Source organism: Idiotropiscis lumnitzeri, chromosome 1 (genome assembly GCF_059441095.1).
Source record: "Idiotropiscis lumnitzeri isolate Australia: NSW breed Sydney's pygmy pipehorse chromosome 1, RoL_Ilum_1.0, whole genome shotgun sequence".
NCBI lineage: Eukaryota > Metazoa > Chordata > Actinopteri > Syngnathiformes > Syngnathidae > Idiotropiscis > Idiotropiscis lumnitzeri.
In genome coordinates this window covers 29,140,100-29,165,144 of record NC_142391.1, presented here as the reverse complement: position 1 = coordinate 29,165,144, position 25,045 = coordinate 29,140,100, and the positions used below count along the sequence as shown (strand labels likewise).

General features: G+C 42.1%; 2 protein-coding genes across 9 annotated transcripts in view; one reads left to right on the top strand and one right to left on the bottom strand.

Moving 5' to 3' along the window:
* The window catches only part of sh2b3 (SH2B adaptor protein 3), a 51,452-nt gene extending 47,008 nt beyond the window's left edge, over nucleotides 1-4,444 (top strand). For all 3 annotated transcript variants that reach the window (XM_088294166.1, XM_088294149.1, XM_088294156.1), the window contains exon 8: nucleotides 417-4,444. In XM_088294166.1, coding sequence (XP_088150292.1) covers nucleotides 417-778 — 362 coding nt within the window. In that variant the 3' untranslated portion in view covers nucleotides 779-4,444. The remainder of the gene's footprint in view (nucleotides 1-416) is intronic.
* A 599-nt stretch (nucleotides 4,445-5,043) lies between these two features.
* atxn2 (ataxin 2) lies at nucleotides 5,044-25,033 on the bottom strand. 6 transcript variants are annotated; one of them, XM_088294092.1, is made up of 26 exons: nucleotides 24,685-25,033; nucleotides 21,587-21,617; nucleotides 20,826-20,885; nucleotides 20,429-20,500; nucleotides 19,596-19,746; nucleotides 18,974-18,988; nucleotides 15,461-15,615; nucleotides 15,274-15,365; nucleotides 14,431-14,619; nucleotides 14,186-14,358; nucleotides 12,247-12,513; nucleotides 11,307-11,492; nucleotides 10,813-10,986; nucleotides 10,638-10,739; nucleotides 10,129-10,199; nucleotides 9,715-10,046; nucleotides 9,567-9,630; nucleotides 8,944-9,090; nucleotides 8,711-8,728; nucleotides 8,209-8,281; nucleotides 7,895-8,088; nucleotides 7,443-7,569; nucleotides 7,160-7,351; nucleotides 6,867-7,078; nucleotides 5,658-5,835; nucleotides 5,044-5,579 (listed from the first exon to the last, which is right to left on the bottom strand). In XM_088294092.1, the coding sequence occupies exons 1-26, from the start codon at nucleotides 24,777-24,779 to the stop codon at nucleotides 5,551-5,553; spliced, it is 3,399 nt and encodes a 1,132-aa protein (XP_088150218.1). In that variant the 5' UTR covers nucleotides 24,780-25,033; the 3' UTR covers nucleotides 5,044-5,550. The 6 variants fall into 6 exon arrangements, with proteins under 6 accessions (XP_088150218.1, XP_088150226.1, XP_088150241.1 ...); XM_088294100.1 differs by having other exon boundaries at nucleotides 8,215-8,281; XM_088294115.1 differs by lacking the exon at nucleotides 8,711-8,728.
* Nucleotides 25,034-25,045: the final 12 nt, after the last annotated feature.

Below are 25,045 nucleotides of genomic sequence, written 5' to 3'. Positions count from 1 at the left end.
CCTTGGAGAAAAAGGACGAAATACTCCTCAAAATTACTAAATTGCTCCTCAGATGAAGTCATTGATGAGCGAAATTGTTTCTCAAAGAAGTTATTTTGAGGCATATAGAATACTGTCAAATGACAACAATAAACAAACTCATTGCATCATGCCCTCTCCAACTGAATCGTACCGTCACAAATCGAATTAATTTGAATCCCGATGAATCAAACTGAATCGAATCATTCCACTTAAAATGAATCGTCTTATTGTATTTGTATTTATTTGATCCTTATATTCACATTATAAATTATTATAGTTATTTAGGTTCATCCTGAAAGGTTACGTAACAGGCGTATAACCCTAACTTTTTTGTGAGAAGTGTATTGTTTTTTTTGCATATTATTTATGGTGCCTGTGTTTTTTCTGTGTGCTAGGTCAGCTCTCTGGCGCCCTCTTGGTGCCATTTTCGTTGCATCGCTGGAATTCAGAGCCCAACCTGGCTCACTGCGGTGCGTCTCGCAGCTGCAGTCAAGTGCACTCCTCTTCCTCGTCCTCCTGCGCCACCACAGGCGCTTCCGGCTCGCAGCCGCCTCGCCGCTCCGGCTTAGCCCCGCCGCCCCCGTCGAATGCCGCCGCCGCCTCCTCCACTCTCCTGCGCCGCAGCGAGTCGGCGGGCCGGGCACCGCCGCTCCGCCACGGCAACCCGCCCGTCATCCCCCAGCGGGACTCGGACTACGAGCTAGAGCCCGAGCGCGGACGCAAGCGGGCCATCGACAACCAGTACATGTTGCTCTGACCTCCCTCCGCCTGGCTACAACCAGATGCGCATGGGTTCAAGACCCCCGCGGCTTCTGCACGAGTGTCCGCACTGAATGTATTTTGAGGTCGGGGACGGGCAGGGAGCGGACGTCTCGTCTTCAAGCCTAGCTAGCAAAAACTATTTTTATACATTTTGTAAAGGCAAAGTTTTTAAGGTTGGCTCAACCAAATCTAGCTTCGCACCAGTCACGGGTGAATTTACCTTATTATTATTCTTTTTTTTTTTTTAATTTTATTTATGTTGGCTGCTTCCCGCCGCCTCCTTTCATTACTTTGCTGATGCTAGATCACTTTCTTTTTAACCCCAATCAAAAAAAAAAAAGAAAAAAAAAAGGTTTTAATTATTGGCTGAGCGTTGTCCTTATGGGGCCAACGCTAACTTTCATACAAACAACAAAGCACTCTTTTCTCTTCTTTGTCACACTTTGAGTCTCGTGATGCTCTGTCACAATATTTCTCTTATTTGCATATTATTTCAATAGGACAGCGACCTAGTGGGTTGCACGCCTTCCCCACAGTGGGGAGGTTCTGAATTTGAATACTCCAGCTGCTTCCCACATTCCAAAAACATGCAAGATCATTTAGTGAAGGACTTAAAACTGTCCACAGGTTTGAATGTCAGTTTAAATTGGAGGTTGCCTATGCGTTCCCTGCGATTGGACCCAAAGTCAGCTGGCATCGCCGCAAGCGCGATTGAAAAGCGATGCGTGGATTTTACCATGCGCTTTGGGGTATCCAAAATCTCACAGCCTTTTATGCCGCTTTTACGCCTGTGGCTCTTGTTTCTGTTTCTGCACCTACATATGCTTTTGCACGGCGACACAGTTCAACCCCCGTTCACGCAGAGATCATGTAAAATTCCCGTGACAGAAGATGCAGAATTGATACGCCTTCGCCTTTCACACAGAATCCTGCGTGCACTTACTCTTAGGCGTTATTCTGGCTGCAAAATTGTGGCTGTCCTCCATTTTAAGAGTCTTCTTTTATGAGTGTACGTTCTCAAACAGCAAGACAGCATCCTGCAATGAGATTATGTCAGCGCAGGGATCTTGTGTGACACATTGACAATTATTTTTAACACAAAAAAAGTGGGAGGAATGAGTACATATTAAATTGCGGAAACCCCTCGACCTTGCCGTTGTAAAAATGCATTGGAAAAAATAATTTAACACCCAAATTTGTTGTCATGTCATCCCTTTTACACGGAACCCAACTAAGCGTGTGAAAGTTCACATCGCCTCAGTGTCCCACGCTCAAATAATTAGATGACGTCAGCACCAGCGTGTGGTGTGAGATTTGAAATAGTTGCTTTCGACACACAAGTGAATGTCAGACTTCACCTGTCCCGGTATTGCAGAATAGTGCATCGAAAAAGTCTACACACCCACAATTAATGTGATGTATGACCGGGACAACTCAATCGAATTACAAAAAATGAATATATATTCTAGAGCAGTGGTTCTCAAATGCGGGTACTTGAAGAAACTCCAGGGGCTACACGCAATTTTTAAATAAAACTAACACGCAAAGATCCTTTAAAAATAATTATTGAATTAATTCAATGTTTTAGGATAATTGAAGTTCATAAAACCAATTTTCTATTCAGTAAGTTATTCAATTTCATTATTTAAAAACCCCAGATTGTCCCCATACTCGAATGGTTCGACCCAACTTGTCACATGCCATCTCTTGTTACCTGTCAATCACTTGAAGTCGCAAACAGACAAGTGCGAAAGAAGGCCAAGCCAGAGTTAGCAAAAATCTAGTTGTGTGTTGAATATTATGTTTTATTTGGATTTACGTTGCAGATCACTTGTATGAGCCAAAAGATGACACATTGATTTTTTTTTTTTTGACCAATACAAATGAAGTTGAAAGATTCTCAAGTTTTATAAATCAGATACTGATGGCATGTTGGCAAGTATTTATTATTATTATTATTATTTTAACCCAAAAGTTCTTTGCGCTGGTTTAGGGGTACAAGGCTGAAAAAAAGAAAATTCACAGGGGGTACATCACTGGAAAAAGGTAGAGAACCACTATTCTAGAGGCTAAAATAAAGAACTTCGATAATGTAATTGCACAAGTGTGCACACCCTCTTATGACTGGGATGTGGCTGTGTTAACAATTGACCAAAAACATTCAAACTTAAGTAAGTCAGAAACCAACATTCTGATTGGTGAACCCCCGAACAAAGTTCGGACATTCTCATGGGATTTTATTGACGTCTTATTTTAATTAAGTTGTACAAGTTACACGTCACGTTAATGGTGGAAAAATATCTTACTCGGGGTTAGTAGAATTTATTTAAGGCTCAAATATGAAAAATGGCAGCTTTTACAGGCAGTGTGATGGGCTAGCTCACTATGCTAATATACTAAAACTCCTCACTTCAAAACTGGCACATTAGTCTCGCCCAAAATTAAAAAAAAAAAAAAAAAAGGGGCTCAGGAGGGACAGACAAAATGATTGATTCATTCAAATGTTTGTCTCGTTTTGTATGAATTGGTTGTTGATGAATATTAGTTGAGTGTTTCCCAAACGGAATTGAGCCAACACATATATCTCATCTAGATTTTAAAATCTCACGGCACACCAGCAAACAATGTAGATGCACAAGTGAATTGTGTCTTCTATCTGGCTATCTTGTGGAACTTTTGTTGTCCCTGGTAATATACATCACTGGCATGGATAGATAAAATTAATGAAAGAAAGGCCTTTTATATTCACTAAGGTCACCTTTATGAAAAATGATTTATATTTGTGAGCCCAAGTGCCTTGTAGTGCGTTTGCGCACTGTCACACGTGTACACGTTTTCTTTGGGTGATTTATTAATGTGAGTGTTATCTTTTTCTTTTTTTTTTAACACTAACACACAGGTAGCATTAACTGTTTGGTGTGCGACGTCACCAGGACGACGTCACCAAATCTGTCCACCACGCTTTATTTTGGTAGCAATGGGATGTCTTAACACTAATGTACGTCCTATTGTTTTTTCTTTTCTTTTTTTTCTTTTGGCACTCCAACAAAAAGGATGAGTGTGAGGTTGTTCTTGCAACTGTAACATGTAGACCCCTCAGAAGTCCTCTTTGCTTAAAAAAAAATTAAAAAGATAGTGTGTTGTGCAATATTGATTTCACATTGCCACAATGTTCTCATGCTTTATTTTTTTAATCAGTGGTGGGGAACCTTTTATATTTTATAGTCCTCAGAGGGCCAAACAAAATTCAAATGAACAAATATGATGCATTAAGTGTTTGTTCACTATGATGAGTGTTGGTGGGTTAAGTTTTTTTCTAAATATATGTAACAGTTCCTTGAATTTTTTTTTTCCTTTTTAATAATTACTCCATGTTGGGTTCCCCAAGCCTGCCTTAAGGCTTCTCATCTAAGTTGCTTCAGCCACTTTTTTTCTTAATGTCCATGAAAAGATGGTTTGATGCCATTGTGCCTTTTGAGTTGATTTGAAAATTTCCCGTTAATGAATTGAACGTGTTCTCAATACTGTTTGTGTTTACCTCAGCACTGTAAAGCTCCCCCACTCCCTCACTAAGGCCACCACCACAGAGCTTTTGAATGATGTCTTGTTTGCAATCCCTTATCATTCAGTTCTTAGCCTTCTAAATTATATATCAACTGTACATTGGACTCTTCTGTTGTCTTTTTTTGTAGTAAATAAACCTAACCAGATTAAAGCCTCCTTCCACCCAGTGCAAAGTAGTCACAATTAACATATTAGATGAATGTACTTCCTCTCATTCTGACCTGTTAAGCTGGTGCGCCAAATACAGGTTTTTGACTCATCCCAAAAATTAATTTTGTCATGAAATCATGCCACAATAAAACAAGTAGCGGGCGTTATACATATTTCATAGTACTAGTAATTTGAATTTTAAAGACTCTCATTCGGTTTCTCATTCATGACAGTTTATTTGTCATTTTATGCAAATAGTTGATTTTACTGGTGTTTTATGAGAGGGGAAAAAAGTCATGACCAGTACCAGAAAATAGTTGCAGCAAGCATAAAAAAAATGTAACGAAGAGGCAGTGGGGGGGTTGATTTAATAGAACATGGGGAAAAAAAGGCCCTTGAACTCACAAAAAAATTAAAGGAAAAGTTGTGAGGTTATGTGTTATTTGTACATTTATAGGAGAAAAGGTTGCTATTAATATAAATAAAAGGTGCAGTTTTGTGGAAGAAGCAAGATTTCTTTTCCAAGAAAAACACACAGGAAGTCAGGTCAGTTTTAAAAACTTTTTTTTAATTTTTTTTTTTTTGGCTCATTTTTTTAAATTATTTATATTATCTACAAAGTAAAAGTTTTAACTTAAAAGTTACATTAGGGTCAGGTGAGAGGTGGGTTGTGATCACCATTTTTTTTTTTGTCATAAATATTTATTTTATTTTCCCGGTCGCTGGCTGTTTTTTAGTTTGGTTAGACACTTGTCTTGTAGCAGCAGCATCAGCGATACAACAGTAACATTAATACTGTCCAAAAATGGGTTGTTTTTTTTCTCACCCCAACACAAGGTGCAGACAAAGTTCCAGTTTAATTCTTCTTCGTTCATAGATTAATTTTCTCTTAGACAAATCACTGCATCGTCAACCTGTTAACATTCTCTTATTGCCTCGTCTGGAGAAAGAGGAAAGAGGGGGGGGGGACATGTGGTGAGGAGGAGGGTGGGGTGAAGGAAGAAGGGGGCTCCTCATCATCTTCTTGACCAAGTTTCCGCTCTCTGCCGCCATCTACAGCTGCTGCTGGTGATGAGGCTGCACTGCAAAAGCCACGCGACACGACAACGTGAATATGGCCCAACACAAAGAGAAGAAAGTTGTTTGTTCTTGTCATTTACCTTGCGGATGCGCCAAGTAGGAGAAGGGCGTCGTGGAAGAGACAGGGATGTGGTTGAGGGCCGTCTGTGCCATGGGGGGCTGCGGGCCACCCGGTGGGCCCTGCGTGGCCATCAGCATCATCTGGGGGTGAGCGGGCGTTGCGTGGTGAGACGGCACCATGCCCGACTGCATATGCGCCTGAGACAAACGCGTACACAAAGAATTTACCAATACTTGAGCAGAAGATGGTGCAATATATACATAAACAACTGGTTGACTCTACACTCGACCTTGCCGTTGTAAAAAAGCATTGGAAAAAATAATTTAACACCCCCCCAGAAAAAAATTTTAATAAGTGCATGAACATATATAAATATAACATGAGATTTTTACAACATCGCCATCTTTGACAATAAAAATATTTTAACATGATCACCAGCCATTCACAGGACATTTGCTCGAACTATTGCTATCTTGGTTCAACAGCTGTAAACAAGCCTTAGTTTCTTACCAGCTACAAGCGGAGTTATTTTTTCTGAGAGTTAAAAAAAAAAAAACACATGTCTGCTGCCATATGAATGTGTGTAGCCAGGGGAAAAAAACGTAAGGTCCAAACACCACCTATGCCAATCACTGGCTTGTACTTGAACAGGTTCCATCTGTAATGCTTGACACAAGAGCGTCCAAACACGCTTCGTCTCTCCTTTTTTTGTGGCACTCAGAATAAGTGAATGGGACTTGTAAAAAACTGTCTGAGTTTCCGAGCAGACTGACTTAAGGTTGTGGGTAAAATTGTGGTATCGAGGTAAATTCCTTGTAAAACTTGCACGGCGCACCCAATTTTTTCTTATAATAAATAATGGGGCCAAGTGTGACTTGTGTAAAAGAGCAGTAATAGGTTAGAGCACAACAAGGCAACAATCGTCACACATCGGCAATCTGGCCAATTATTTGGGCCGTCTTTGAAGGGCCATAATCGGTTTGCTGATTAATCGGTCGGGCCAAAGGAAAGCATGTACTCGCACTAGTGCAGCCGGAAAGAGGTTTTACGAGCAAATACTGAAACGTATATGTGGAAAATATTGGTCGCAGTCTTGAGACCTGTCTCATATTTTCTCAGTTAATTTTTGTCACCAAAAACGTTTTTGTTTGTTTTCAATTGAGGTGTAAACGTTTTGAAATGATTAATTGGTCTCATTTTTTCAAACATGGGTGTCTGGATTGCTTACCTGCTGCACGTGGGCCATGTGGTTGGGGTTGTACCCGTGCTGCACCTGCTGCGGGTGGATGTAGACGGTCTGCTGAGCCGATGGGAAAGACGCCTGCGGGGACTGCGGGTTGGGGCCCGGCGTCATGGAGGGTGGCGTGGGGGCCAAAGCCGAGTACATGGGCTGCTGTGATTGGTTGGCCAAGTGGAGAGCCTGGGCAGCGGCGGCAGCGGCTGAGGAGCAAGATGAGAGGCAAAAGTCAAGTTAACCGAGCGAGCCGAGGCAGAGGGGCACTTGGAAGGCGCAAATGTCACCTGCTGCCGCCTGAGGGTGCTGCGGGTGCTGCACGGGGCTGGCGGCCGGGTGGTTGGGGGGGCCTCCGTGTTGAGGTGGGCCCCCTTGCTGCCCTTGGCCTGTGGGTGTGGCAGCAGGCTGAGGGTGCTGCGGGTGGGGGTGCAAGGTGGCACTAGGGTGGGGGTACTGCTGGGGCATGGGGCCAGGAGACACTGGGGAGAATAAAGCAACAACAAGAGGGCAAAGTGAGATGTCATAGCGTGAAGATGCATTGGGGGATGTGGCAAAGGGGGCGGGACTTACCATACATGGTGTGTGTCTGCTCTGGGTACTGAGTGGTGGAGGAAGACACCAAGCCGGGCTGGCCGTGGGCGTGCGGCGCCATCATGCGGGCACTGCCCTGCATGACAGGACTGAACACATGCTGCGCCTGGAACACCAACAATGTTGTTGCTTTTCACTCACTATCTCAAGTGTAAAAACTCATGATGCATAGTTCTGAAAAATCCAATGGCCATTCTTTTAATCCCTCAATATAGCGATTAAAAAGTCCAAGCTCTACTCTTCTTGGTCTCAGTTTGTGTAAAATAAATGTCCTAAAAAATTTATTATCCTGCAGGGCAACTAATTTTATTGTCTAAAATATGCAGGTTGCCTTAGTGATTTTGCTAAATTTAGTGTCAACTTAAAAAATAAAATAAAATCAAGTGGTGAACCGCCTTTTGTTTGTATGTAAAAGCTTCAAGTAAACACACCTGAGACTGATAGTGCGGCATCTGCTGGACCAGCTGCTGACTAGGGAACTGCTGTGGGCTGCAGGTGAAGTACTGGGCAGAGTAGGCTGGGCTCTGCGTGATGATTGGCGGCCCTGCCGCCGTGGCCGGGTGCATGAGGGTGGGCGTACCCGGCGGGTGGTGCTGATCCGACCTCTGCTGGGTCATGTTGGGCACTGGACAAGGAAAAGAAGAAAATGGGGCAATGGGGCATTGGAATGTCACGCATGCCAAAACCTTGACTTGGGGTCTTTGACGCTTATGAGCTACAAGGACAGAAATCAGGCTGTTCTCACCTTTACCTGGTCTGTAAGGTTTAGACTGGTTAACAGTCATGTGTGGCATCTGGACCTGGTACATTGCTGGAGACTGCATGGGACAGATCAAGATGGAGGGAATTAAGTATGTGCTTATTTTTTATTCAATTAGGTGACATCACATTTCTATCAACAGTTAAAAAAATAACAGAAAGGTCACAAGCATGTCAGGCTATAGGCTTTATCTTACCTGGACTTGCATGCATTTTCTACTTTTTTGTGGGTGTGTGTTTTAAACACTTCCCTGTCACTACACCCCATGCACTTTTATTACGGCAGAAGGAAGAAACCCCTAGCAGCTTGAAAAATAAAGTGGTAAGAGATGAATTGCAATAAGAAGTTGGCAAACCAACATCTGAACGCGTTAAAATTGACAAGCAAGCAAAACATCTCAGAGCTAATTGGTCTTTGACAAAAATAAAATAAGTAAATAAAAGGATTAAAATAAATAAGAAGAAAATTTTAGGAAAAATTCACAAACCTTCCATATTATGCTTTTCTAATGGAGCAAGAGACAGACAGGGAGAGAGAGAGGAGAAGGAGCAGGGGGAAGAAAAGGAAAAATGCGTGTTTTTACATGTGTTTGATGTTGGATCACCAAGTTGTTCTTAAAGCAAAACGAGATAAATACATCAGCGCTGACACGCCAGCGGAACGTTCACCTCAACGGCGTCACACCTGGCTGAGTCAGCTGCGAAAAGGTGCTTGTCTCACCTGTACTCCGGGACTAACTGGTGTGAGAGGATACATCTGGGGGAAGCACACCGGCTGTCCGTAGACAGTGGGGGGCTGCTGGACCACGATGGAGGGGCTGGGCTGGCCCTGAGGTCGCGGGGGGGTTGGAGTGTTAGCTGGTTTGGGCTGACGATAGACATGAAACGAGATAAGAAAGCATTACTTTATAAACTCCCCAAAATTTCCTCAAATAATGGCCTCTACTTTGATTGATGCCAAGCAACAATTAATCACCACGTGTGGAGTCCGCATGAATAAGTAACTGCTCTACCTCAAACAGATGCCACATTAATATGGCAAGAAAAGAAAATGCTGTACATCAACTGTACTCTTTATATATAATATACATAGACATGCATATATACATACACACACACCCACACCTACATATATATATGTGTGTGTGTCACTATACATTGCTGGCAGCGACAGTTGGACGAAGACATATTTGGAATAGACAAAATTTCTCTCATCCCACACTACGGCCACGGCACCCCCGTTGCAAATTACTGTATTATACTATAATAATAGAGAAATAAATGCCATCAGGCCACATAAGAAAGCAGTATTGGCGTTTATTGTCGAAGAGGCTGTGCTCTCACCTGAGTGTTGAACCTTGGCTTGAACTCATTGGCATTGGGATTCAAGGTGGACTTTCTTACTTGACTGCATGACGGAAACCAGCAGATAAAGATTATCAATGGCATTATTAAACTGTTCCGGCAACTGACTCCATACGGCCTCACTCACTCTTGCACCGCCTCCTTCTTGTCCTCCTTCTCTTCATGCTTGGGGCCGCCAAAAGTTGTCATGGCCGTCGTCTGAACCCCCTGTGATGTCACGTCCAGCCCCGCCCTCTTTTGGTCCGGGGCTGACGGAGATGGGGACAGCGCGGCAGGGCTACCGGGCTTACTCGTGTTGATGGCTCCTGAGGATGGTGTGGCGCCGCCGTGGTCTTCAGGGCTCGTTGAGGAGGCGGCTTTGTCCAAGGAGGCAAGGTCGGTGGGCTTGTCCGCAGAGTCTCTTGGAGGCTTGGTGATCATGTGGTCAAAGGCAGGATCCGAGTTGGAACTAGACTGCAACTGAAGAATGAAGGGCCAATAAAGAGTTTCAGGTGGTCCGAAAAACTAACAATGAGTCAGCATCACACAACAAGACACTCACCCTAAAATCTTCACTAAATTTCTTCAAATTGTCTATTTGTTTCCTGTGGTCAGGTGCCAAAGAGGGGGGACCTGTGAGCAGAGATAAGATTATTTTAGGGAAGGGTTTTGGAACCTTTATAGAGCCAAGGCAGATATTTTACACCAAAGAAATTGCATGTGGCAGCGCCTAATAAAATGTCATGAAAAGCTTATATACTGACATAATTTACTCACACATTTACCTGAAACATGAGGCGACTTAGTTTGACACAAAGCTATCATTTTGTTTGATGAATGGCAACAGGTGGATACAAGGCTTAATTGTACATTCGGCCATCTAGCTGAAGAGCATTTAATTAACCTGCCTGTGACTAGACATCAGTGCAATGGATAGAGAAACAAATTTCAAGTAAACATTTTCAGACCAATTAATTCAAACTAACATTTCTAGTGATTTGGAATCACTTTTTTGTTATCCATCAAACTACAAAACAAAAACTGGTCCAGGTTTCAGGGTTTTAAGACTACCTTTACACACTGCTCTGCTGATACTGGAAGAACTGTCCTTCATGCTGTCTTTGTTGGCCTTCGGGGAAGTTTGTCTCAGCTCCTGGACACGACTTTCTTTAACTGTAATACAAATAGACGTTACAGGACAATTGAGATGAAGCAGCTGTGACAGTTACTTCTCATGGAGCCTTACCATCTTCTGAAAGAGAGGCCACCATATTGGGGGCAGGGCTCGAAGCAGTTGGAGAGGAAGCCGATGTCGGTGATGTAAAAGACTCGGCGGAAGCTGTTCCTGTCTGAGGCAGAGACGTGGAGGAAGGGGAGGCCCCACCCATGTTGTTCTGACGCGGGGAGCGAGGTCTGTGAGCTGATGAGGACAAAAAAATAAGTTTGGGGATTATATGCACATGCAAACTAAATTAATGTCAACTACAGGCTAAAAAAAGGGCCACCACTAAAAAAAGTTTATAGTCGGACCGTGATTTTGTAAACCTCCTTTGAGTGTGATGGAAACTCAGCCAAAATTCTGGACAAACAATACTGGCTTCACATGTTAAATAAACACGGCGGATTTTACTTAGTTTCATGAAAAGAAAGTTTGTCAAGATGCTGACAACCTTGCCAGACTGAACTTGAGAAGAAAAATGTGTGCTGGCATGACGGCTGTTAAGCTTCTTAAGTGTATACCTCCACTAACGACAGAAGACCAGGTTCCTCCTGAGGAGTTGCCTCTGTTGGATTGAGTCACTGGGACTTCTCCAGGTGCAGTGTGAGAAATTAGATCCACCCCTGGCGGCATCCCAGTGGTCCTGCTGGGAGGCACTCTGTGAGCGCGGGGTGTCCTCTGGGATTTCGGAGACATCCGTGGTGGACCTACGAGGAAAGAAGACATTTGAGAGAAGAACCAAGACAAGGGTTAAGCTTTGGTCACACCAGGAGTGTTGGTCATGCTTGTTAGTAACAGAAGGACCTGAACCACACGCAAACACGGCAAACATCTCAAACTGCATCCAAGTGAACAGAGAGGGGAAGGTGGGAGATTGGAGGGGGAAAAGCTAAGGTGCTATTTGAACAGATTCACCAACAAGCAGGACTTGTGCAGCTTATGAACTGGTGACCCCTTTGTGCAAAGTACTGACAGAACTGGGGCAGAAAATAAATTCACAAACCAGGCACACTGGCAAATCCCTATTTCATGGATAACATGGAATATGCTCCAGTGTCTTTAATTTGCAACTTTAGGCAAAATCCGTTTATTTTCAAATTATGTCCGAAATTCACGATCACTCGCTGCAGTGAATTGTCATTCTAGATTGATCAGATCCCATTCAATTTATGAATTATTACAGGAGATATTCTTTTTAAAATGTGCCTTGAGTGGACAGGAATGCTTTATGTCTTGTGCTTTCAAAATGGCTTGATCACTTAAATCCTACAAAAGTTGCAAAACACTTCAGAAGTTAACGTCATCTCACACTGTTGATCCACACAAGACCTGGGCAAAATGACTTTTGAAAGCAGTTAACGTTAATTTAGGACATGTTAAGCGTTACTCTGGGGTTAACACCAACCCATCCACCTTCAACTCATGCCTTTGCCCAGGTCTACGCCACACTGATGTGGGTACCTTCTGAAGACATGCGTTTGGGCAGAGTGGAGGCCGGCGACGAGGGCCCATGGAGGGGAAAGGGAGATGAGGAGGAAGAGGAGGAGGAAGGGGGAGGAAAGGAGGGGTGGGATGAATGAGAGGGAGGCCTGGAAGGTCGAGAGGGGGGTCTAGATGGTGGCCTGGTGGGCGTGGTGGCCCGAGGAGGCAGGGAGGAGGGGCCAGACTGGTAACGAGGAGGGGGGCGGGAGGAAGGAGATGGACAGGGTGGGGGCCAATGAGATGAACCTAAAAGAGGGAAGGACAAATGATCAAGGATGACACACTGCACTAAGCAATTCAAATGGAAAAAAAAGAGTAGAGCGAAAACATAGATGCACCTGCCATTCATTAACTTGAGACAGAAGAGCAAAACTTAAAAATAAAAAAACAATAAATAAATACCCCCGCAGCATAAACACATCAATGTAGTAGACTTCTGCAATGTCATTATTTGAACAAAGCAGAAAAAGGTGATCCCGTTTGAGATTTTTCTTTCTTGAAAAAAATATTTGTATTGGTTTTAGCAAGATGAGATCTCTAGCCCGGGGACGACAAAGAAAATTAACCTGTGGCCTGCACACAAAATCTGCAGTGGCAGATAAACCATTATAAGAATTAAATAAATAGAACAAGACAAAGTGACCAGCTGCTGTTGTGGAACCACAACTTGTGACTAAACTTGAGAAATTGATGGCAGACCCTTCACAATAAAGGCAGTAGAAACATTCAATGCAAAAAAAAAAAAAAAACATAGCACTAATAAACAGGTAATGGAAAAAAAATGGTTTAAATGGTGACATCGATTTGTGCCCAAGTTTCGTTGTAATGTCACTAACAATTAGTGATTCGAGTTCACAACTCAAAGGTGAGGATGTCATCGATTAAAAGTCGACTCAAATCACCTTAGCATCAACTACAAAAGTGGTTTTCAAACTGCAGGACGCGCCTGACGTGATGACAGAGGGCGCCGGGTCTTCCATGAACACTTTTCATTATTAAGTTATGCAACATGCAGACCAAAGGCGTTGAAGCAGAAATGTTGCTTCTTCACCCATTAGGTAGGACGAAGTGGATGGCGTGAACTTTGGTTCAATCGAGGTTAGGAACACATTTACTACGTCACACAGCCAATAGATATTTTTTGAATTTGTTTTTCCAACACGTGCACGCACAATGCGTGTGGTGAAATAAAAATCAATAAGGGACAAATATATCATGCGGTCATGGGAGTATCTTGAGAAGCTGTGAGTGGACTGAATTGTTTGGAACTGTTTAACTGTCAACCAAGATAGCATTTATCAGCCAACACAACAAGCACCATCACCAGATTGTCTGGTAAGGTGTGACCTTTCATTTCCAAATGGAGAGCACTGCAAAAATGTTTGGGAACCACTGGACTACCCAAAAATAAATAAAATAAAAATAAAATCAGCACTTCCAAGCCATACAAATAAAACAAATGGCGGTAATGGAGCGTTCCTTCTTGTCATGCAATGATATTTTCTTTGTGGAAACTACTTCATTGTGTGCGTAACCTTAAAATGTCCTCTTTACAATTAATACATTTATGAAAAACCCTATTGTGCCAAAAAAGCGAAACAATCAAATGAAAAACAAACATGGCGGTAACGGCTCATGCACTCGTGAGCCATTTGTAACCGTGAAACTTCGTATTTCAAACCAAGACCCACTATTGTGAATATGATAGAATTAAACAAAAAAATAAATCATTCATTTAAAGGGTTAACATTTCTTTATTCATTTTAATTTTCTATGACAAGATTTATGTTACTAAAGGAAAATGCAAAACAGTTAGGAAAAGCTGGCCTGAAAGTGTGCAGGCCATTTTCGAATGAAAGACGTTGGCTATAAGGGGGCATAACGCATCACAGGTGTGTGTAAGCTGGACCATCCGTACCTCCGTTCACCACCCTCTGGTCGCCCCCTGGGCTCTGATTGTAGTCATGCAGTCCCGCACGAGGAGCCGAAGGCCCAGCTGAGTTTGGAGTCAGACGTGGGGAATTCTGACGTCCAGGCCCCCATGACATGGCCTCCCTGTTTCTCTGGCCCGGGGGAATGTATTTGTTCTCCCTGCACACAGACGCAATCAATACGATGCTGCTGCGCCCCAGTGGACCTGTCACCGTGTCAACTAAGTATCACCTGCTCAATGTGTGCATCTCTCTTTCACCTCTCACCACCGCGGTGAATTTCTCCTCCTCTGAGCGCTCGTCGTTCTCCAGGGCCACGCGGGCCTTGTACGTAGAGCTGGCTTCTATTTCCTCGGCCAGCTGGGCGGCCCGCGCTTCCCTCTTGAGGAACTCCTCCGAGTTGTCACGTTCAAGCGGGACACTGGGAAGCAAGGACAGGTTAGAATGCAGCAAAGGACTTGTCGGGAAGGAATTCTACTGCGATTGTGTTGCTTGTTTGATAGTGATCTGAAATAGTAAAAACACAAGACAATTTGAAAAAACAAATGTGGAGGGCTTGGCATAGCTCAATGACGAATGACATGACATTTTTTTTAGTTCGTTGAGACAAGAAATGTAACAAAATCCAGGCATATAATTGTACAGGTGTTGAGTGGTGGGCATCTATTAAAGTGCTGATGCAAAGTACTTTTCGTTTTTTTTCTTTTACGTTGGTGGGGGTCTGTGCTCAAGGTCTACATTTGATGTTTATACTGACAGATGGCCCAGGTCATTAGTATAAAATATACAAAATTAAACGTACGAATAAAGTAAAATGTGTACGTAAAAGTTACTGAACTAATAATAATTGTCATCTACAAAGGGTAAAATAAAAATAGTTCACTGAATTTCAATTTCATTATTGTTTTTGCAATAAATACTTCTAAAAGTCATGAGCTGAAATGAATTAGAAAAAATGATTGCGCAACTACTGAGTGACCTAAATGACCAGATTCTGTTAAAAATGTATTAATCCAAACTAAATAAGGCGCAGACAACGCAGTGTAACAAGACAACGAGGACAAGGTATTCTTACGTATATGTGGACAGGCTGCTGTCATATGTAGACAAGACACCATACTTCTCCTCGTTGTACTTGAACATGTCGTTGGGGTCCCACCCATTTGACTACAACAATAAAGAAGGTTCCTTTTTATGTTCTACACATGGAAAAGGCGCTGCCTCCGTTAGTGTTTGTTGTGGCTTTGAATCTTGTTTCTCACCACATCAGTATCCAGTGACTCGAGGCTGTCAGAATTGTGGGTCTCGCCCCCATCCCACGGCTCGAGATCTTTCTCTTTGTGCTCACCATTGATCCTGCCACTCACTGCGGAGTCTGTGAAGTTATCTGAGACACGCAAGGATACACCTTTATGCTCTGCAGACACACAAACAGGCAGGGAAACCGCACACTTACTGTTTATGCAACAAAGCACACATGCCTTCTGGAATTTCTACGGGGGAAGAAAAGTCGCAACTACTGGTAACCACTCACAAAAAGAACATCCTTCTACAACAACGACAACAACAAAAAAGCTCAACAGAACTGCTGTTTATGAAGTCACCCAATAATCTGTGAATGACTTGCAATTGACATGGTCATTTTTGTTGAGGCAAAAAACGGCTCATTGTGTTGTCACGCCGTTAATAAACTGATTGATTGATCAATGAAAAATGTGAAAGGAAAAAAAATATGAATTGATCGGAGTTTTGAGGTCCACTACAAATATTCAAAGCAAGAATAAGCATGTTAAAAATAGCTGCCAGCAATGGACCAAATCGTGCACATCAGCCCCATGACTTAGATTGGTGCTATACTTGTCTGAGTTCTGTTAGCAGAGCTGTCCGATATGTTTTATGACAGCGGTCCATCATGGAAGTAGAAGTTGCACACACCGGATGGGGGCGGAGGTGAGGCGAAGCAAGCATGCGTTTAGACTGCAGTCGATCAGATGATTGATTGACTGAAATAAATCCAATTGTTAGTGAACAATTGTGCTTTCTCAAGTTTTAAGAGTGAGTTTACAAGCTGTTGCTTTCAAGGGAAATTAAATGTTTAGTTTACTGTTCCAGGTCGGCCTGTTCTCATCCATGAACGGTTTAACTTTCAGTAAAGGTTGCCGCTTCACGATTAGCCTTATACTACTGAACTAAAACCACAAGTAAAAATAAAAAAATAAAGATAAATGGAAGCACGAAGGTATGAGTATAAATTTCTAATCTGCACTGATGAGCAACTTTTATTCACGACTCTACAGTAAAAGTTTTAGAGTGGAAGTTGTCTGATCTTCCGCTGAAGGCAACAACATGCATCTCAACTACAGTGGAACCTCGTGAGGGAAACAAAAAGCTCTATGACAAGGGGGATCTTAAACTTATTAAAAGTCCGATAATAAAAATGGAAATAAACCATTCCAGATTACAAATAACACTTTCGTAAAATGCACAACCAGTTGAAGAGGGTTAAGAAATAACCCTTAAGTTGTTACATGTTAAAAAAAACTACATGAACTGGCACATATAGAGCAATGAGCCCTGCTATGATTAGCAAAAATACACCCGCTGCTCGCCCACAAAATATTTATGTAACTGCCTGTAAAAAACGTTTTGCACTGTAAATATACAACATACTATGATCCAAAAACAGTTTAATACCATTGCAAACCTTTTCTATAAACCTTAAGAATAAATAGGCTGTCAGATTATTTGACTTGTCCTGGAAGTGAAGACTCTCCATAATTCCCACTAAAAAACAAACTAAACGAAGCTACTCTCCAGCACAAAGTTCATCTCTCAACCAGATGCATGAAGGTACTTCCTAAATAGTCAGGAGACAATTCCTACTTAAGCAGGACTTTGGCAGCATCGTGTGGCATTTCAAAAAGAGCACAAAAACACAAATTTTCCAAGTTGGGGTTTGAGTCCACAGAATATGCGGACGACTATCCTACAGTGGCCGCAAGTCACATAAATATCGGTGTATGGTATTCATCTACAATTGCCATGTTCATTTCTTAAGACCACTGCCATGATTCTTAGTGAGCAGCAAAATTTATGAACAACAAAACTGTTAACAAGGTAAGAGAACTTTTACACAAAGAGATAAGTGTCTAAATATAAGAAATCCCAACCCATCAAATTACTGTGCAGACAGCATTGGGAAACACTTTATTTTCTGCAAGAATTAGAGCTAGGTCAGTTCACAAAAATATACATAAACTGGTTTAGTTCAAAATTATTATTTTTTTTAATTTACTTTCCCCCCCAAATATGTTGCTGCAAGCAATTGCTGTCAGAATCTTGCCATTTCACAATTGCTGCCACCCATTCAATCCACACTGGTAGACTTAAACTTTCACCCTACAATTTAAAAAAAATATGAGGAAAGGATTGTTGCTTCAAGAGTAAGGTCACATACACTAACTAAATCCCACACTCATCTTCAGGTGACTGTAAAAATACAACCAACCTGTGACTTCCTTTAAACATTGTATAAACAATTAAAAGAAAACTTGTGTGTAGCAATAAGGCTGGAACATGCAGGTGGGCTGCAAAAAAACACTTGTGTGAGGTGGGATGCACATTTTCTATGTGAAAGCGTGCTCTTGCTTCCCCCTGACATGTTAATGAGTGATTGCACTTATGGCAAGGTGAATTTTCACACCGACGCTGCGATATAATCCTTCCATTGCTCCAGACATTACCACTCAAACCAGGACTAAGCAAACTTGTATGTTAGTGTAACGGTCGCATTGAGTGTAAATTGATTAGTCAGACATAGAGAGTAAAATGCTCCAATGCTACATTCGACGCAACGGAGCTAACCCAAAGTAAAAGACGCCAGCGTGGACTACATGAGTAGTTAATAAAACCGCACTCCTCTGAGCTTTCAAAGACCCTGATTTGGCAGCCCAGGCTCTAAAGACAGGGATGCGATTGTGGTGCTGCTTCAAGTCGTCTTTATACAATACTACATTTTCTATAGTAATATGATCCCACATCAAAACATTGGCACAGCAAGGAGTCACAGGTGCCTCTCCGGCATGCCGCTACAGAGGGGTGAGGTGGCACGCCTCCGATTGTGATCATGCTTCTAAGATGGAAATATTCATTTAATTACTAGATCGGAGCGGTAGAAGGTGCGGAATAATGTTCATAAGGCCTAAATAAATGAAAAATAATTCTGTACTTTCCCTGAGACCGTTAATAGAACCGTTAAGGGTGGAGCTTATCGATATAGTAATTTAAATTAAAAAAAAAAAAAAAGTTTAGTATTGGTGCTCGGTACCCATCCCTACAGGTAGACCACGTAATACACCAGTAGAGACAGAGAGAAAAATGCTTTAGAAGGACAATTTACTAATTAATATTTGTTTCTAAGCTTTGTAAACTTAGTAACCTGCAGCTTATGGTCCAGTGTGGCCTATGTGTGTATAAAATCTTGTTGTTCTTTAAATTAGGTGGGTGTGGTTTACATTCAGGGGCCTTCAATAGTCCGGCAATTATGCTAGTTAATTACTAGGGGAAATGCATGCTACAGCCTTAAGGGCAGGTGAGTTTGGAGGTTCCACTGTTTTTGATTCTTATTTTTAAGACGCAAGATGAAGCAGCAGAAAACCTTGAAAGAATCACCATACAGGGTATGAGCAGCAGCACAAGCGTTTGTAACAGGGTTGATTAGCAAGTATATTCAGTTTGCGGGACAGAAAGGGGAGAGGATAAAACAAACATATTACCTGTGTCTGAGGAAACTAGACCATGGGAGAGCAAAGACAGGTGACAAAGAGTCAGAAGATGGACTGACAGAATGAAATAGTGAACTCTTCACTAATACATACAAAACGTAGTATGAGAAACAGCATTGCTTTGGAAAGCTAGATTCAGGAACATAAAATATAATCTATGATATGAGCAACGACATTGCAAATGATAGACGCTTGTGTACATTAACACGTGAAGAAATATTGAAACATAATCAGTCCCCCAAGACCCTCTGTAGTTCAGCACCTGTTCATTTACAGACAAAAGCCTGGCACACAGTGCATATTCCTCAAAGAAGAATCGTATAGGTCAAGATGAATCGGATGGCGTCATTCTGTCTTTACTGAGTGCCCTCGTTTCGGACTAATCGATGGATCGCATTAGTCTTCACCGAGCAGCCTCAAGACAGAGTCCCTACTTGGTAGTTAATACACACTGATCAATACAGTATGTTGTGTGTATGCACTGATTCACTCACTCGTGTGTTTATTTGTGAGTGAATTCAAAATGACAAAGTCACCTTAACACACTGAACGCTTCATGAGGCTGAAAGTAAATTTAACAAAAAATGCTGATCAGTCAAAAAATGTTGCATACCTTTCCTGGCAAAGTTAAGGTCAACGTCTTTAAAGGACACAGCGACAACATCGGAAGCCTTGAAGACAATGCTCTCCACAATGTCCTCTTTCTTGGGGCCCGCACTCGGTTCTGGGCTCTTCCTGTGGGCTGCATCTAAGACCAAGTCACACTAGGGAAACATGGGGAAGGGGCCGGGGATTAATAAGAATAATCACACTCTGCAGCTTGTTTACAGCACAGACATGAAAAAACGGCTCGGGTTAATATGGGGTTGAGAATCGATTCTATATATATATTTTTTTAATATCTATACATATTTTGAGCAGTTATCGATATGAAATCGATTTTCGATTAATCCTCTCTTCCCCTCTCTCTCTCAAAAATGACAAAAGACTAATTTGTATCGTTATCACGATACATATCGTCATGTCGCTCAGCTCGAGCTACAGCTCCAATGCAAAAACAAAATGTATTCCTAACTTTGACATCTGTAACAATGAAATGTCTTATGTCTGTACTTATGTTGTAACCTGAGGAGCTCCTGCAAATTATTACTACGTGTTCGCAACCCACCCAAAATTCCTCCGTGACACACTTTTGACTCCCAACCCACCAGATGAAAATACTGTTGTAGACTCTTTTCTTTCAACAAAAAAAAGGCAGAATCCTTCGCTATTTCATTTGTCGAAAACAAAATGTCCTCAAAGGTTTTGCACCGAGTAACGAGGAAGCCTAAAAGGGAAGGTGGAGGGCCATGTATCTTCTAACCCAAAAAGTGCAGACTGAAAGTAGTGGACTTTGTCAGCACCACCTCTGAAGTGAGCCTGAACACCAAAAGAATGCCATCTTACCTCTGGACCGTAAGTCTTGAACACTCCTTCATAGACGGCTCCATTTTTCACCTTCAGTTCACATTTGGTGCCCTGTAATAATTCATGCTTTCACTTGGGTGAACGTTCATTCACACACACACTGAATTGCCAAAGTCAATTCATATGCTCTAAAGACGCGTTCAGAAACCATCTGCTTGAAACACCCTGATGAGTGATCAATGCACTTCGTTCAAGCATGCAGCTGTCTAATCACTTGGGCTGTGTTTATTGCCGTGTGGACAGTTTGAGGAAACTACAGCTTGACTAAGTCATTTACAGTAATCATGAGTCACACAATGTTATCTTGTACTGCTGGCTGCACTGCAGTGTCAAGGTTACACACAATTCTGTGGAGTGCATGTGACAGTCAACATACCACAACTGATGTCAAGACGTGGACCATCCGCATGTTTGCGTACACTCCATTGAAAATGACCTGAAAAGTAAATAAGTACAGTGGTACCTTTGCAGATTGAATTCATTCAGTAAATCAAAATTCCCCATTGTAATGAATTCAAATCATTTTTCATCCCACCCCAAAACAAATAGTGGTTAATGTTTTTTTTTTTTAAATAAAGAACACTATTGGATGAAATGATAAAACGTGTGAAAATTTGAAGAAATAAAGTGGTTTTAAAGAAGTATATTTACTGGAAGTTTTTTAGTAGTCGTATGTATGCCTTTAGGGGTGTTCTCATTTTGTAATTCTGTGTTTGTATTCCCGCGACCCTAATAACGATAAGCGGTGGATGGATGGATGGATCATTCAAGTGGAAGAATATCTGAAGCTTGCTAGTTACACATTCGGGCTTGCAATACAAACAACAAAACAATACCCCCAAAAAATAAAAATCAACCATGCAATAGTTAGCCTTTTAAATTGTGATCCTCCCGAGTTACACCTGCGCACAGCATAAAAAATAAAAAAAAGACTTGCCTATGGCACAATTTTGGTTTGTGTTCTATTGTTTACTTCATTGTTATTCGTCTCATTCTGATGATTCACATTTTCATGCTTCACCCAACCATATTGGACTCATTAGCAAGAGAACAGCTCACCTTCAAGCAGCATCTCAAAATGACTTCCAGTGTACCCCCAAACTTGTACAAATCAAAGTCTCCAAGCAAGTTACTTACCGCTGCAGGACCTTTACCACTGTGTCTTCCCCTGTAAAATAAAAATGATACAAATGACAAATGTTCCCTTCTCGTGTTTTTACAAGCCAAGTGAAGTGGCCAAAGTGTTCCCGTTAGAGGGAAGGACAGAAATTCCAGGAGACCGACATGTAGATCACTATCCAAGAAGAAAGCAGTGAAGAGCGCACGTACAGACACAAATGCAATTAATCCAGCTCTCATAAGAGCGTACGGTACATGAATGCAACATGGCAGCTCAAAAGATTTACAACCCTTTTTGAGAGAAGTGTCTAAATTGAGATTAAATGTATTTATTCATGGCCACGCCCCCCTACATCCATGTCTTGGTGGGAATCATGGGAAGTACGGATCACAATTTGTCCGTTCAAAGTCATTGTAAATATGACGCTAATAACGTCAAAATAACCAGTTCACTGATTAACGCCGCCAACAACATGTTAGCGTATCACAACAGGACATCGCGCGCTACGTTCCATCTGACACACACGGTAGCCTGTGTGTGCTAACTATAGCTCGCTTTCAGACACCACAGTCCTTGTCGTAAATTAAAACTGGGCATCAGTTGGAACGTGCTTCGTTTTTTAGGGTGCTTGTTTATTACCGTCGTGCTGCAATGAAAAAACTAAAATCCAGAAAACAAATCTTAAACACACGTCATACCAGGGCAAAAAAATTAACTGACCTACAATGTGACCACAGCAGAAGAGGACCAAACTTTGATTATCACAGTAAATAGTTTCGATTCTTCTGGTCACATTTCAAATGCACCTTACTCTTACTGTATACCAGGCGTGGGCAAACTACGAGGCCCGTTAAACGTTTTCACCCGGCCCGCCGAACTTGAAAAAAAAAATGAAATGAATAAACCTTGTTAATGTATTATTTTCTAAATACTGTGGTGTGTCAAAGACATATTTTGTTGTAATGCTTTTGTTCACATCAATTTAAAATTAAATGCATTTTTTTTCTCAGATAAGGTGAGGTTACTAAAACACTCCATCCATCTGCTCCTGGTCCGGCCCCGCTGTCAAATTTTATTACCCATTGTGGCCCGCCAATCAAATAGTTCTCCCACCCTTGCTGTATACTGACGCTCTAGAACAGTGGTTCTCAACCTTTTTTCAGGGATGTACCCCCTGTGAAGTCGGATTTGGTAAACTTTAGAACCTTTCAAAGTTCATTTGTATTGGTCCACAAAAAAAGGTCTCCAGCGATAGCGAATGGCTTCTTAGCTTTACCTACAAACAAAGACACCACATAAGAGGCTTTGGCATCATATCATGAGATCTAAATTCAGAGTTTCCTCTCGTTACCAACGTGACATCCATGTTTCGTCTCAAGATGGCGCTGCAGATGCGCTGGCTCCATGCAACTGTAAGCATGTTTCTTCCCAGAGACCAAAAACACAATGCCTTGGGTTTGTTGCAACTTGTGGGTGTAAATCCAAATGAAATAAAATCTTCAACATACAATCGGAATTTTGCCAACTCTGGTTCGGCCTTCTTTTACACTTGTGCTTCCGTTTTTTGTAATTATTACGCCTCAACCAACCTCTAATCTCGTTGCACACTTGAGTACAATGACAATAAAGGGATTTCTGACTGATTCTGACTCCACTGTTTGCGTCTTCAAGTGATTGACAGGTAAAGAGAGATAGCACCTGACAAGTTGGGTCGAACCATTCTAGTTTGGGGGAATTTTTTTTTTTTTAAATAATGAAACTAAATAACATACAGAAAATATAATTGGTTTTATGACTATTTTTTTGGAAAACATTTAATTAATCCAATAATTATTTTGATATGATTTTTGCATGTAAATTCATTTTATTTGAAATCTTGCATACCCCCTGGAGTTCCTTCACGTACCCCCAGGGATACGCGTACCCCCATTTGAGAACCACTGCTCTAGATTATTGCTCTAATCGCATCCTAGAACAGATTCATTGAGCGTGTCCTCAAATGCACCATTCACTTGTAACTGACGTCTTATTGTGACGTTCAAGAATACCCCTCATTCATTGAATGTGTCCTCAAATGCACCTTCATTTTACTGTGACATACACTGATTTCTTAAACTGCAGTCGCATCTTAAAACGCACCGTATTCATTGAGCATGTCCTAGAATGCACCTTGTTCGGTGGCTGGAACGTGGCCAAGTATGCAATCACATGCAAGCTCACTCGTCTTTAGTATTAATCGATTGACATTAGCTATCATTTAACATCTTTAATTGAAAAATTAAGCTTCGTTTCCCACTAAAATCGGCTCGTATAAATCGAGCAATGTACAAATCAAATAGCTTCCTACTCTATAAAGCGCGTTTAAATGTAGCACCAAAAATTAAAAAGACGGCCTCAATGGACAGCTACGCAGTGAACAAACAGGGCGTACTGTGCTGTACCGGTGAGCGAGTGAACAAGAAGCCGAGCTGAAATGAATGTATTTCGGTGACAGCTATGCGATCTCCTGATCCTTCGGGCATCGCGTTTAAAAGTCACACTTGAAGGACATGATTATTTCACATGAGCGGGGCGATGTCAAGGTTGACAGACAGAGATTGCGCGACCATTTATTCATCCAAACACACGGCCCACCGCCCTAGCTCGTGTATTTGAAAGAAAAAATACGAAATTGGCTTCGCTTGACAGGAATGTTAACGGCAGTACTATTTCAAATGATGCGTTCAAGTAACAACTGATTAGACGAGGCCACAGTGCGTTCAGTTAACCGCTGCGAAATGCTAATTAACGTAAGCTAAAGTAGTGTTAAGCAGCAGTAACTATACAAATATGATGGGGAGGAAAATGCATAAATAAAGTCGAAATTGTGACAATGTGCAATGCGTGGGGCGAGCGGACAGGCCGCGCTAACTCGCTTGCTCCCTGTGTGACAAACACGTCGCAAGGCCCTCAACATCCTTTCTCCCCACAAAAATCAAGCACAAGGCGGGCATGTCATCTCTTAAAAACGACACCGTGGTGGACGATATGTGAACACGTCCGGTAAACAGACCACGGTATGCAAAACCGTGGTTGTATTTGCACGCTATATTGTATGATTTTAATTTGCACCGACCTGCCCAGATTCTGGCGTCCCCCGCCGCTTCCTCCAGCACCAGCGGCGTTGCCACCGCCGGGCTTGCTGCGATTTCCACCGGCCTTCATTGACATGGCGAGCCCATAAAAGACGGCGTCTTAAAATGACCAGCTTGGCACCGCAAATTCTCTTGACGACGACGAGACAGCTGTGCGCGTGTGTGATTGTGTGGTTGGGTGTGTGACAGTTAGCCGCCGCCGTTAGCAGTCCCAAGCTCTAGTGGCTAGCAGGCTAATGTCAACGTGCCTCAGTCTTGAAGGAAGATGCTATGCTAACAAGCTAGTAGTGCTAGGCTAGCTCAATTAGCAACCTGCACAATTGCTTTTAAAAGAAGAGGGGA

Coding starts and splice junctions, on each gene's coding strand:
- atxn2 (XM_088294092.1), bottom strand. CDS start 24,779: ATGTCAATGAAGGCCGGTGGAAATCGCAGCAAGCCCGGCGGTGGCAAC. Junction 19,747..20,428: donor TCAAGACTTACGGTCCAGAG/GTAAGATGGCAT, acceptor ATGTTTCCCTAG/TGTGACTTGGTCTTAGATGC. Junction 12,514..14,185: donor CCAGAGGGTGGTGAACGGAG/GTACGGATGGTC, acceptor TCCCTCTTTTAG/GTTCATCTCATTGGCCCCCA.